Source organism: Phoca vitulina, unplaced genomic scaffold (assembly GCF_004348235.1).
Source record: "Phoca vitulina isolate PV1807 unplaced genomic scaffold, GSC_HSeal_1.0 scaffold67, whole genome shotgun sequence".
In the NCBI taxonomy this organism is placed as follows: Eukaryota; Metazoa; Chordata; class Mammalia; order Carnivora; family Phocidae; genus Phoca; species Phoca vitulina.
Window position 1 is genome coordinate 171,198 of NW_022589770.1, and position 14,248 is coordinate 185,445.

Sequence of the window (14,248 nt, forward strand, 5' to 3'; positions counted from 1 at the left end):
GTAAGAATAGTTACCATCTCATAGGATTGCTCTGAGGATTCAACGAGATATGTGGAGGAGGAGAGGGTCCATGGCATAAAAAAACCAATCTAAAAATGGCTCCTGTGTAATCGAATGAGCCAGTTACACACTTGAACCTATTCACCTTGGAATAGGACAGGGGATAGGTCGGGGAATGATGATGCAACAAGGCAAGTATCCCAGTCCAGGGTTTGATCTTTTTTTTTTTTTTTTTTTTTTTGAGAGTGTGAGAAGGTGGGGAGAGGGAGAGAGAGAATCTTAAGCAGCCTTCTGACAGGGGCTCAATCTCTTGAACCTGAGATCATGACCTGAGCCAAAACCAAGAGTCAGACACTTAACTGACTGAGCCACCCAGGCACCCCAGGGTTTGATCTTTTGAATGGAGTAGTAGGGTCAAAAGTATTTAAAGGAAGGATGGTTAAAGTTCTAGTAGAGAAGTGCAAGCAATGCTTTGGAACAGCTGAAAAAGAGTGATAATAGAGGCTGAGAGTATGTACAAGCAAAGATTACAAGAGAGGACTATGACTAATGCCTGAGTAAGATTAAGGAATGGGGCAAATATGGCTGAAATTTTTGCACAGTGGGGTGCAGTGTGCTCTCAACCCAGCTTTCACTAGCTTTTTGGTGCCTGTGAAATAAGGAGATTGGACCACATAATCTCGAGGGTTTTATTTGGGTCCAGCAGGCTGTGAAATTTCAAATCTGTACTATGGGACTGGGAGTGGGGAAAAAGAGGTTGTGATCCTTGAAAATTCTAGGTGGTTAAAATAAAAAAAAAAAAATCGAGAATTGAAACTTATCAGAGTATAACTGGTTCCTTAGGGAGCCATTTGTGGCTAATGGAAGCAAAAGTGGGCAATGGGCCACTTTCCCAGAATCTCTGCTCTCAGTGAATATTGCATGGAGTATTGGCATTTAAAAATGAGCTTACCAGGGAATGGGAGGGGAAAAAAACACAAATACAATGGATGGATGGTTAAGTGTCCAAAATCAGGATATTCAACCTGGACTTAGTTTCTCTAAAAATCATTGTGAAATATTATCCTTTATCACTTTTTGTGCATGGTTTAAGAAAATCTCGAGTCTGTCTGTTATGGCTATGAAATATATTTTGAGGCTTTAGTCTCCTAGTGTTCATAGGGATGAAAACACATTTAAACATTTGCTCAAGAAAAACAAAACCGACATGTTCAAATAATGTTAAAATTGCTTCAAAAGACAATATATTAATTTTGAGTTATTTGAACTATCTTGGCCTCTGACGTCCGTACAAGTAGATAATTGAGAGTCTGGGTGCCTGGGTGGCTCAGTTGTTAAGCATCTGCCTTCAGCTCAGGTCATGATCCCAGGGTCCTGGGATCGAGTCCCACATCGGGTTCCCTGCCCAGCGGGAAGCCTGTTCTCCCTCTCCCACTCCCCCCTGCTTGTGTTCCTGCTCTCGCTGTCTCTGTCTCTTTCAACTAAATAAATAAAATCTTAAAAAAAAAAAAAAAGAGAGAGTCCACTGTACATATTTCAAAAATGCAAGTATTACTGAAAGTTTGTTTTATTTGGGTTATAATTTTGGGAGAGGAAAATCGTATCATACATTTTACATGTTTTATACATTTTCCTATTTAATCCCAACAGTTGTGTAGTTGGGGAAAGAAACTTTATTTAGAGAAGTTAAAACTTGTCCAATTCTTCCTGTTAGTAAGAGAGATCGCCCTCTGGGTATCTGTAATCTAGTGGATAGGCAGGTACCAAACCTAAAACAGGTACCGTCATAGACCTCTATTAGTCCTGTGTGGCTCCTTGAGGAAGCCCTGGGAAGGGCTTTAAGGATGAATAGAACTTTGACAGGTAAATACTGGGCTGTGAGACGGGGAAGAGGCAGAAGAGAAATTCAGAATAGAGGAGAAAAGTTTCACAGAGGCATGATGACCAGAATACCTGCTGTGGCCAGGGAACAGTAAGTGTTGCTCTAATTGGTGGGGGGATAGGATGGTTCGAGGTGTCAGCACCTGTGACAGACTTGGAGACAAGATGAGCCATTGCCAGGTGAACTGAGGAGACCTCTGGGCCCTGTGGCTCTCTCCCAGCCTGTCCCCCAGACATCACCTGAGGCTCTTGGTCTCATCACAAGAATTCAAGGACGGACGAGACAGTGGTTGAGCAGTGCAAGTGAAGAGTTTCTTAGAGATGAGTACACTCTTGAGATTGAGATGAGATGTGAGTGGGCCAGCTGAAGGGAGAGCTTGCCCTGGGTTTCGGGTCTCTATCTTGTATTGACAGTTGTTAACTAAGGGGTGGAATATTTATTATTTGGGGAGGGGATTTCTTTGGGAGCAGGATTTCATGCCTTTTCTCCCTTACTTGGTCAGGGTCTCAGTCCCTCTTTGTCTTGGGCCTGTCTGGTTTGATGTGGCTTCTTGTGGCTTTGTTAGTGAAATGCTGCCAGGACAGGTTGCTAACTTTCCTGATTACGCCTCGACTCCCCCTTTGCTGGCCTCCAGGCAACCTGTTAAAACCTAACTAACTGCCTACTCTAACAATATAACTGTAGCAGGCAACAAGGAACCGGCAGGGGATTTAGACCAGGGGAATAGCTGGAACAGGACTGTGTTTTAAGAATTCTTCCAGTAGTCTTCCACTAATGTATGGCAGTCTGGGTAGAGGGAGGAGGCAGGAAGGCTGGTGGAGGCTGTTTTGGTAATGCTGGGAGAACCTGAAGAGGACCTGCCCTGGGCTCTGCCAAAGGAAAGGGAGAATTTTGCATCTCACCCCAAATGTTCTCTTAGAAGCTCTCTTCTGCACTTATTCCTTGGAAAACAAGTAGAATAGCCTGACTGCTTGATTTGAAAAAGCTTTTTGCTTGTAGTTTGTCTTTTATCTGGCAAGTAAAAGGGAGCGCTTTTTGTGTCCTTTTTACTCAGGTTCTGGGTCATAACAAAGTGGAATGCTAGTGATCAGTAAGGGATCTGGAAAGGATGGGATCAATAGAATTTGATTGGATGGGGAAACTTAATGATGACTCCCAAATTTTAAGCCTGAATGCCTAGGAAAATGGTGGTCTCCCTGTGGGAAATAAGACTGTGATTTGAGAAGAAAGACAGTATGCCAAATGGGCTCAGTTGGAAGTTACAATAGCCTTTTCATGCAGAAATACCCAGAAGCTGTTGAAAGGCCAGAGCTGGTATTCATTAAAAAAAAAAAAAAAATAGGGGCTGGAGATAATACAGTCGGCTGTTGTCTGCATGAAGATAAAGCTGTGTGTGGTGGGTGCCTGTATGGAGGGATAACATGGTGGCAAAGGGACAAGATGAGCGGGGGGTAAACTTTGAGGAAATAGAGCAAGAGAAGGGGACCCATCTAGAAGAGAGAGAGAGAAAGAGAGAGGACAGGAGGTGAGAGAAGTAGAGCAGGCAGAGCTGCAGAGGTAAAGGGAGGAAATGTGAAGTGTGGTAAATGCAGCAGCTGATGGAGGAGGGGGAGGAGGATGGAGTCGCAGGGGCTGTGTCTGGTGATAAAGGGTCACTTCCTCTGGGCAGTCTTTCTGCCCCACTCCAGGCCATCCAGGACTGTCTTCCTCTCGTGACTTGGCCTGATCATCGGTGACAGGTTAGCCACCAGTGTTTGCTTGTGTATCCGTTTCCCTGTTAGATCAAATGCCCGCAGAAAGCAAGGACTGTGTAGAGTTGTCTACACCGTGAGTATAGGATGAGGACTCAGGACATTAAGGCAGCTCCCTGAGAGAGCAGTTTCAGGGACGCGTTGAGAAGGACAGTCAAAGTGTAGGGTGTGATGAAACAGGAAGATGATAAGAAATGAAAGAAGCATCAGACAGGCAGGAGAAAAAGAGGGAGAGAGAGAGATCACCAAGAGAAGCCGCAAGAATAAAATGTTTAATCCTAGGGTAAGAGAGATTTGAACATGTTCCTACACTGTGATGCAGGCCCGTGGAAAGGAGAGGTTGAGGGTGCGAGAAGAGGCACTAGTAATGACACATGGAGTGATTCTGAGAGGGACTGGTGGGTGCAGGGGAGGGCTGAAGCTCTGGCAGGGGGGCAGGAGTGGGTGAAAGCACTGCGAAATGCAGACCTGAGGGGTGGGCACTGCGGTGGGAGGTCATACTGGACACTGCTAGGGAGGATCCTATGGCCTAATGAAAACACTGCAACCTTGGAGTTCTAATACTGCCCTTCATCAGTCGCACGAACTGTGGCAAGTGACTTCAACATTTTTTCAAATGTCACAACTTCCCTCTAGGTAAAACGGGCATAACTACCTTCCAGCTCCAATAATCAGGTGTGGTCGACCCGCTTACTTGCAAGTGCTTTCTTGGCTTTTTGTTTGTTTTGAATTTATTTGGGGATGTTTCCCTTAGAGGGCGGAGAAGCTGGAAGGGGTCTGGATGTAATCAGCAAAGTAGGAGGTGGGTCCTCTCAGCATGGAGACAATGCCATAGGTAGGCCTCAGTGATCAGGAGGTTTTCTGAGGGGGTGGGCATAGGATAGGAAGAAAAACACAACGTGAGTAAAAGGTTTTGGAAGCATGTGTGAAGACCCGGGGGAGGGTTAGAGGGCAAGCGTGCCTGATCCTGGAGGGATCAGGACCCATAGCTGAAAAGAAGGGTAAAGTTAGGGAAGGTGTGCCGACACGCTTCCTTGCTGACCGCCTCTCACAGGTGAGGGTGATAAGAGAGGCAGGCGCCCACCTGGAGCCCAAGCATCCTTAGGGAGGGCGTGACTGCAAGCCAGCTTTTGGAGGTTAAGGAGGAGGGTCCATTAATTTCCACGCGGCTGCAACGGAGTGTCAGTGCAAAGATGAGGAAGTCGTGGCAGGGGCTTCGTGAACTCGAGCACGTGCCCGGTCCGGCATTCGTGGTGCGGCGCGCTCTCGCCGCGGCCCGAGCTTCAGGAACTTGGCTTTCGTTTCCTTCCCAAAGCACCACCTTAGTTGTTTTTTGTAAATTGCTGAGTGGGCAGAGGCCCCGCCTTTCCGGGCCGGGGCTTGGCCGCGGGCCGTCCCTCCCGCGCTCCCGGGCGGGCGCTCCTTCCCTGACGGCGCTGGAGGGCCCGGCGGCGGCCCACGAAACCCATGGCGCTGCCCGCCTGGCTGCAGCCCAGGTAGGGCGCCCGGCCCGTGGCGGGAGGCGAGGGGTGCGGGGGGTGGGGCGCCAGGGGCGGGGTTCCCCCCCTCACGCCCGCAGCCGGCTGGGCGGGCTGGGCTCCCGGCGGCGCGGCGCTGCGCAACCCTGAACCCCGCGCACCCTTGAACTCTCGACAGGCATTAGTTTTCAGTTCTCTCGCCAATCCTAAGAGGAAGGCTCTGTTATTACCCCCATCTCCAGACGAGGAAATGGGAAGGACAGGCTACGCTGCCACCCCTTCGTTTTGTGCACCCTCTACGAGTCCTCCTTTCCTCCCCCCTCTGCCCGCCAGGAGTCCTTTCCTCCACTTTCTTGGACCCGGTGTCGCAGGGTGGGTTTTAGATCTACCAGCTGCAGAAACCCCTGTCGCATGTGTGGACCCCAGAGCCCAGTTCAGTGGACCTGGAGATGTGTATGTTTAACCAACACGCCACGTGATTCTGATGCAGGTTTAAGGAAGGCCTCCTTCCGCCCACTCCTCTTAGTAGTTTGCATCATGTGTAGGGTGCCTGTCATCAAGCTATACTGTATCTGCTTCCTGCTTATTTGCCTTATTTCTCAGAGGTTTCACAACTCCGACTAGGAGAAATCCTTGTCTGTACGGGCAGGGCCCCTCTCACCACCCTTCTGAACCCCCAGGGCACACTTCGAATAATGCTTTTCCCAACTACCTCAAACTGTGTATCTGTCAATCATCCCTTAGTCATCTCCCCAGCAACCCAGTTTTAAACCCAGCTTGACTTCCCTTTTCTGGCCTGAGCCACTAAACTGCTTTCTATGTGTGTCTGGTGAAGGAAACGATCTGCCCTTGCAAATATAATAGGCAGTGGCGGGGTACTGACCCCCATCACAGAATGCATTCACAAGTCAGGAATGGCCAACTACTGAATCATCCACCATTGGGAAATACCACCACTACTCCCTTCTTGTAACTATAAACCAATGATCTCAGCGTTTGCACTTAGTAGGCTGAGTTGCAGGAACACATTGAGCATGTCAAGCCCTCACCATCTTTTTTTTTTTTTAATATTCAAAGCCATCTTTGCAATTCTTACTTTAGCCTTTCGTGAGAACAAGGTTAGAACTTCCTTAAAGCTGAAAGTGAATTTTAAAATCGAGCCATATTTGGTTTAAAGCAAACTCAGGATACTCCTTTTAGCAGATAATGTGTGCTATGGGTCCTTTCACAATCTGATATGCGTTACGGAGGTAACCAAATAGAAGACTCTGATGTGGAATGGTTTTCGCTTGCTCAGGTGGCCAATAGGTTAGTTAAAAAATTTGTGTGTGATGCCGAAAAGATTATTATGAAGGAAGTACTTCATGGTATTTTCCTGTATTTATAGGTACAGAAAGAACACCTATCTTTTCATCTACTACTTAATCCAGTTCTGTGGCCACTCGTGGATATTTACCAATATGACAGTGCGGTTCTTTTCATTTGGAGAAGGTAAAATTTCAAAAACCGTTTTGGATTTTTAACTTTCAATACTTGTTTTCACCTAGTCCTGCTTATGTTAGTTTTTCAACTTCTGTAAACATCACCTAGTATCCTTCACTGCTTTAAAATTTAGTAGCCATATTTTTCAGTAACCTTACTTTTTGCTCATTGCAAAAACCAAAACCTTTTTGGAAAAGGGGGCAGGTGAGGTGAGGGACAGGGACTTGGCTTCCCTCTGACTAGGCAGTTTGCCCTGAAAACACAGACAGACATTGGGGTGGTTCTGTCTGACTCTTCCTTTTTTGGTTCTGCGGCAGACCTTCGCAGACTTGGTGGGTTTTGAGGAAATCTGTAAATTCCAGTATAACATTTTGTGCAGAGAACTCAGGAATTAACCAAATTCTTCCCTTGTTTTTTTTTTATTCCCCAGGCTTAAGATAACTGGAGACTACCAGTAAGTGAAAGACAAACTGTATAGACCTCAGGGTTCTATTTGGTCCCCTTAAGAAGTAATGTGTCCCTAAGTAAATGACAAACCTTAGAGATGACTCACCATCTATATGGGAGTTGGTATTAATGGTTAAAGTCATGTTTCCTCCAGTTTTCTAAAAAGTAAAGGTTTTAACTAGCATTTCAATTTTTAAGAAATGAATCACTAAGTGACTGTCAAAATAACATTCTTTTCATGTTCCATCCCCACATGGGTAAGTGTCATCACAGTTTACAACTGTTGGGTGACTTGACAGTTTGAGCAACTGCTAGTTTCAGCTAGAAACAAACACGTAGAATATACCCGGGAAAAGTCATGCTGTGCTCATCAACTCAGACTCATCATAAGGAAATTAATCTAATTCCGAGGTACCATGACTATTTTAGGTTGCTTTTTCTTACTGCGAATCTGCAGTTAAATTCTTGCCCTCAGCAACCTCCAAAGATACAACCTAAGGCTTGAATTTCAACTATGAATGTTGGGAGTCTTCAAGCAGAGGAAAACGTGAGCGGTGAGAAAACGTCCCTGCATGTTTATAGGAAAAAAAACCAACACTTCTAGGCCTTGAAAGTTAGCTGAGGCTTTGTGGGCATATTACAAGTCATTCATGCCAAGAGTTACAAGCAATGAACTCTTTCTTATCCTGCCTGGCCTTTCCAGTGGGAAAAATTGCTTTAGTCAGCAGTGTGTTTCTTTCTTAATTATTATCTTACTGTTAAAATTGGAGAAGCCTCGGGCGCCTGGGTGGCTCAGTTGGTTGGGCGACTGCCTTCGGCTCAGGTCATGATCCTGGAGTCCCTGGATCAAGTCCCGCATCGGGCTGCCTGCTCGGCAGGGAGTCTGCTTCTCCCTCTGACCCTCCCCCCTCTCATGTGCTTGCTCTCTCACATTCTGTCTCTCTCAAATAAATAAATAAAAAATCTTTAAAAAAAAAAAAAATTGGAGAAGCCTCTTACTAAAGCAACACAACCATTCATATGGAAAGCAGACCAAAAACCACTAAGTGGGAGTTCAGTACAATTCCTGAGTCAATGTATAAATTAAGTAGCGTAGTAGCAATCTCATCACCTAAAGAGTAACACCTGCTACCTTCCCCGTCAGAGAGCTGTGTAACTGATGATGCTCTGTTGTAGCAAGTGCAGGGCAGTGGATGAGAGCGCAGACTTCTGGGCCTCAGGAACCGTCTGTGAAATGGGGATGATGCTAATAGTACTCACCTGCTAGAGCTGTTGAGAAGAGAAACCCTTAGTGCTCCATAAATTATCATGTGAATGATCCCTGGGCAGGAAAGACAGCCAAGTCTTCCCTAGATGTTTCTTAACATGGTGGGATTTCATTTTAAAATTTAAACCAACAGATTTATCGTATTTAGAGAAATAGTTGTTTCTTTCCTATTTCCGTTCTTTCCATGCAGTGTGGGCTCTCTGCAGTGCAGTCTCCAAAAGTCCCCACCAAAGGCCCAGGTTCTAACCAAGGTCTAGAAGGCACTAACCAAGCGTGTATAGGACACTAATAAGATGTTATTAAACATGACATCATTATAATGTCCTTTCCATAAAGCTTCTCTAGAATCATAGTTTTCTCATCTTTGTCATTGTCTTGTCAAAAAGGTGTGAGCACACCAGCTTCTTTAATAAGCTTATCTCCAACCCGTTTACAGTTGATAGAGTCTAGATTCTACTGGGTTACTTTTATGCGGGAATTGCTTTATAACATATATGGGGAATTATAATATATATGGAGAATAAATACTATAGCTTTGGCCATGGGCCTTCTTTTTCAAATTTTTACTTTTTTAGAAGAGGAGCAATTAAGATAGACTACAATATGAAGTGCTTTCTTTGGTTGCATAGTGTTCTTTTTTTTTTTTTTTTTAAAGATTTTATTTATTTGAGAGAGAGCATGAGAGGTGGGAGGGTCAGAGGGAGAAGCAGACTCCCCGCTGAGCAGGGAGCCCGATGTGGGACTCGATCCCGGGACTCCAGGATCATGACCTGAGCTGAAGGCAGTCACTCAACGAACTGAGCCACCCAGGCACCCGGTTGCATAGTATTCTTAATAATTTAGTAGCTGTTAGGAAATTTCTCACATGTACAATGAAAAAAGTAAATAATCACAATTTTTATTTCAAAATGCTGTATAGATTTGGGTTGTGACCTAATTTTTACTTACTGTATCTATTTTTAATTCCCTGGATGCAGATTCCATGGTTGACACTTTTTATGCTATTGGTCTTGTGATGCGCCTTTGCCAGTCCATTTCCCTCCTGGAGTTGCTGCACATCTGTGTTGGCATTGAACCAAACCATCTCTTTCCTAGGTTTCTGCAGGTAGGTTTTGTTTTGTTTTTAACAATATCACTGGGGTCGCCTGGGTGGTGCTGCCAGTTAAGCAGCCAACACCTGGTTGTGGCTCAGGTTGTGATCTCAGGGTCCTGGGATTGAGCCCCACATCGGGCTCCCTGCTCCTTGGGAGCCTCCTTCTCCCTCTGCCTCTCTCTCTCTCTCTCTCTCTGTCATGAATAAATAAATAAAATCTTTAAAAAAAAACAAAAAAAAAACACATGATATTATTGACTATATTCTCTATGCTGTACTTTTCATTCCTGTGACTTATTTTGTAACTGAACATTCGTACCACTTAATCTCCTTCATCTATTTCGCCCATTCCCCCAATCACCTCTCCTCTTGCAACCATCAGTTAGTTCCCTGTGTTAAGGAGTCTGGGGCCTTTATTATTATTATTATTTTTTTGGTTGGTTGGTTATTTATTTTTTAGGTGCTACAAATAAGTCAAATTATGTGGTCTTTGTCTTTCTTATTTCACTTAGCACAATACCCTCTAGCTCCATCCATGTTCTTGTAAATGGCAAGATCTCATTCTTTTTCATGGCTGAGTATTACTTGTGTGTGTGTGTGTGTGTGTGTGTGTGTACACACCACATCTTCTTTATCCATTCATCTATGGATGGACACTTGGGGTGTTTCCATAACTTGGCTATTAGAAATAATGCGGCAATAAACATGGGTACATATGTTTTCAAATTAGTGTTTTTGTTTTCTATGGGTAAATACCCAGTAGTGGAGTTACTGGATTATATGGTATTTCTGTTTTTAATTTTTTAAGGAAACTGCATACTGTTTTCTCCAATGGCTGCATTAATTTACATCCCCACCAACAGTTGCCTTTTCTCTACATCCTTGCCAACACTTGTTGTTTCTTGTCTGATTCTAGACACTTCCAGGTATGAGGTGGTATCTCATTGTGGTTTTGATTTGCATTTCCCTGATGATGAGTGATGTTGAGCATCTTTTCATCTGCCTGTAGGCCATCTGTGTGTTTTCTTTGAAAAAAGGTCTATTCACTTCTGCCCATTTTTTAATTGGATTGTTTGTTTTTCTGGTGTTGTGTGTTTCATATATATTTGGATATTAACCCCTTATCAGATATTTCTCATTCAAATATCTTCTCCCATTCGCTAGGTAGCCTTTTTGTTTTGTTGATGGTTTCATTTGCTGTGTGAAAGCTTTTTATTTTGGTGTCATCCCAATGGTTTAATTTTGCTTTTGTTTCTTTTACCTGAGGAGACATAGGCATAAATATGTTGCTAAGGCTGATGTCCAAGAGATTACTGCCTGTGTTTTCTTTTAGGAGTTTAATGGTTTTAGGTCTCATATTTAGGTCTTTAATCCATTTTGAGTTTATTTTTGTGTATGGTGTAAGAAAGTGGTCCAGTTTTTTTCTTTGACATGTAGCTGTCCCATTTTCTCAACACCATTTGTTGAAGAGACTTTTTCCCCATTGGATATTATTACCTCCTTTGTTGAAGAGTAATTGACCATATAATCATGGGTTTATTTCTGGGCTCTCTATTCTGTTCCTTTGATCTATGTGTCTGTTTTTGTGCCAGGACCATACTGTTTTGATTACTTCAGCTTTGTTGTATATCTTGAAATCTGGGATTGTAATACCTCCACTGTGTGGCTCTCTCTCAAGACTACTTTGTCTATTCAAGGTCTTTTGTGGTTCCATACCAATTTTAAGATTATTTGTCCTATTTCTGTGAAAATGTGGTGTTTTTATAGGGTTTGCATTGAGTCTGTAGTCTGCTTTGGATAGTATGGACATTTTAATGATAATTCTTCCATGAGCATGGTTCTGCAGGTAGGTTTTAATCACATTATCAGTATTATAGTTAGCAGTTGAAAAGCAAAGCCCTGAAAACTTGCAACTCAAGTCACTAATAAGAATTCTATGAAAAAATGACCTCATTCCAAGACACTGCACAGTTAGACTAGCCAGTTGGAAACATTCAGGGCAATGATGCTGTTGCTGTGGGAAGCACTGAGGTGATCTTCTCTTAAGGGGCAGGTTGCACAGCCACTTCCCACTCTCACGGTGCCACTGCCCTGGGCAATGTAGGATGGAGGAGAGTCAGAGGGTTACAGTCATTCAGACTTGAGTTTGACATCTGGCTCCCCTAGCTGTCACTGTGGGATCATATCCACAGTCATAGAGCTGTTTTGGGGGAAAGACACCACACAGACTATCTGGCCAAGAGTAAACGGTCCAGGGGCACCTGGGTGGCTCAGTCGTTAAGCGTCTGCCTTCGGCTCAGGTCATGATCTCAGGGTCCTGGGATCGAGCCCCAGATTGGGCTCCCTGCTCTGCGGGAAGCCTGCTTCTCCCTCTGCCTCTGCTCCTCCCCACCCCCCCACCCCCGCCCCTGCTCTCTCTCTCTCAAATAAATAAAATCTTAAAAAAAAAAAAGAAAAAAGTTTCCTTCACCATATCCAAAGAACAGAATACTCAGCCATTTCTTGTTCTTCCTGCCACTTTTACTGATTACAAATGGAAACGAGAGATCATTCATGTTTATCTAATACAGCATCTAATCATAGACTTGGGAATCCTACAGACCTGGATTCAAATCCCAGTTCTAGCTCTTACTAGTTGTATGAATTTATTTTTTTTATTTCAAGTTCTTATTTAAATTCCAGTTAGGTAAAGGATAGTGTAATATTAATTTCAGGAGTAGAAACTAGTTGTATGAATTTAAACATAGAAATTGTTCTGAACCTCATTTTCTCATGTGATGTGAAAATAACATCTCATGGAGTAACTGAAAAAATGGGTGGGATAAGTTCCTAGTGCTTAGTTAGAATACAATATCTGGAAGCTATTGCTGTTATTTTAGCTATTATTTGTTTCCTGTACCAGGTCTTTAGCCCTAGATGACCATGTTCCTTTTTTTTTTTTTTTTTTTAAAGATTTTATTTATTTAAGAGAGAGGGCGAGAGCCCGCATGAATGTGGGGGTGGGGGCAGAGGGGCACAGAGAGAGGGAGAGGGAGAAGCAGACTCCCCAGTGAGCAGGAAGCCTGATGCAGGACTCGATCCCAGGACCCAGAAACCATGACCTGAGGCAAGGCAGACACTTAACTGACTGAGCCACCCAGGCGCCCCACCATATTTCTTTTTAAAGGCAGGTTGAAGGAGGATGAGAAATTCATGGGTGGAGATTCAATACAGGAAATCATTGCTGGTAAGGCAAGAGAAAAAAAGTGGTATTTTCCCTACAAAGAGAGAAAAGTTAGGTGACTATATGAACATGTGTTTAAAATCTACAGAAAAAGGGATTTCTGTGAGGATAACTTTATTTGCAAAATAAATCAGAAAAATGGAAATAACTAAATTTGACAAATATGCATTGTGAAAATCTGTCAGAATCTGATTGTATTGCTATCATCTAGCAAAGTAGGACATAAATGTACACCTTAAATTTTTGTTGACTAGAGTGACACTGATTCTTGTATTAAAATTTGTTTAAAATACCATGACAGTTTAAAGATGGAAATAGCAATATAATCCTAAGGAGCCTATTAAGAACTCAGCATTACAAGTTTATGGGAGATTTTATATTTTATTTATTAAATAAAAATAGAGAAATAGTATTCATTAGGATGAAGACATTTTAAGTCTTGAAATATCAAATGTAAAGTAAAAATCAGGATAATATTTAGAGTCTGAACTAATAACAGACTAGCCAGCTAGCCAAGACCTAGATGGACTTCCCTTAAGTGTATTTCCTTTTCCTTTTTTTTTTTTTAAAGATTTTATTTATTTATTAGAGAGAGAGAGATCACAAGCAGGGGTTGGGCAGAGGGAGAGGGAGAAGCAGGCTCCCGGCCGAGCAGGGAGCCTGATTCAGGACTGGATCCCAGGACCCTGGGACCATGACCTGAGCTGCAGGCAGATACTTAACCGACTGAGCCACCCAGGATCACTATTAATGTAATGGTTTATAGAACTATGATCACTATAATCAAACTATATCCTGGTTTGGTAATTTAAAATAATAATGGCAAATATACATTGAATCTTTTTATTCAAAGTGAGTTTATAGTGTCTACTGTTAATGGGGCTCAAGTTTTTAAGTCTTTTTTGTTGGCAGGGATAACAAGAAAGGGATTCACCACATCAGGGAAGATGGCTACCATTTTCAAACTGGGCTACTGTTAATTTCTGTTGTGATTGTTTGGCTTCCTTTTTTTTTTTTTTTTCCTCTTTGAAATTTTATCTGTTCTCTATTTGTGTTAACTCATTTACTATCTTTTCTATAGTTTTCCGAAAGGACCTGGTGTCGGAAAGAGCTTTGAAAACCTATATCATCATGTTCAAAGTTTCATTTTCTACCTCCTTCCTTTGAGTTCTGCCGACTTTTAGAAGAATTCCCTCATTATTAGATGACTCTGAGGCCTCTGTTTTAAAATAACCAAACAAAACTCTAAGGTTGTGTAACCATTCTTGGTTTTCCTGTTTCCCCATTTTTAAGTGAAGAAACCGTAGTTAAGAGTGTGGCTGAGCTACTCAGCGGTCACAGCGGACTGCGCACAGTGTCCTGCGACAGGCACGGTGCCCGCTGCTCTCGGTGGGCCAAGACACACGTCTGCGTAGTTGTGATGGTATTTTGCCATCACCTTTGTGAGTCTAAGGCACGACTGAATTCTCGTTTCGGAAACTGGGCTTCCAAAATATCAAGATAAGTAATTCCAGAAAGCAATAGGAAAATGTAGCTAGTTGAGCCATGTTATCAAATGGTGGTGGTATGTATACAGGAGGTCTGTTTGTTTTCTCTGTTCTGTGCATTTTTAGATGTTTTATACA

The 14,248-nt window shown here is 43.2% G+C and overlaps 1 protein-coding gene across 3 annotated transcripts in view; it reads left to right on the forward strand.

The window, feature by feature from the left end:
* Positions 1-5,024: 5,024 nt before the first annotated feature.
* Positions 5,025-14,248, forward strand: part of HACD4 (3-hydroxyacyl-CoA dehydratase 4) — a 38,018-nt gene continuing 28,794 nt past the window's right edge. For 2 of the 3 annotated variants that reach the window (XM_032392427.1, XM_032392426.1), the window contains exons 1-3: positions 5,025-5,129; positions 6,499-6,602; positions 9,285-9,412. In XM_032392427.1, the coding sequence (XP_032248318.1) occupies positions 5,101-5,129; positions 6,499-6,602; positions 9,285-9,412 (261 nt within the window). In that variant the 5' untranslated portion in view covers positions 5,025-5,100. Of the gene's footprint in view, positions 5,130-6,498; positions 6,603-7,023; positions 7,048-9,284; positions 9,413-14,248 lie in introns of those variants that run through there. The other variant, XM_032392428.1, reaches the window with a different exon arrangement.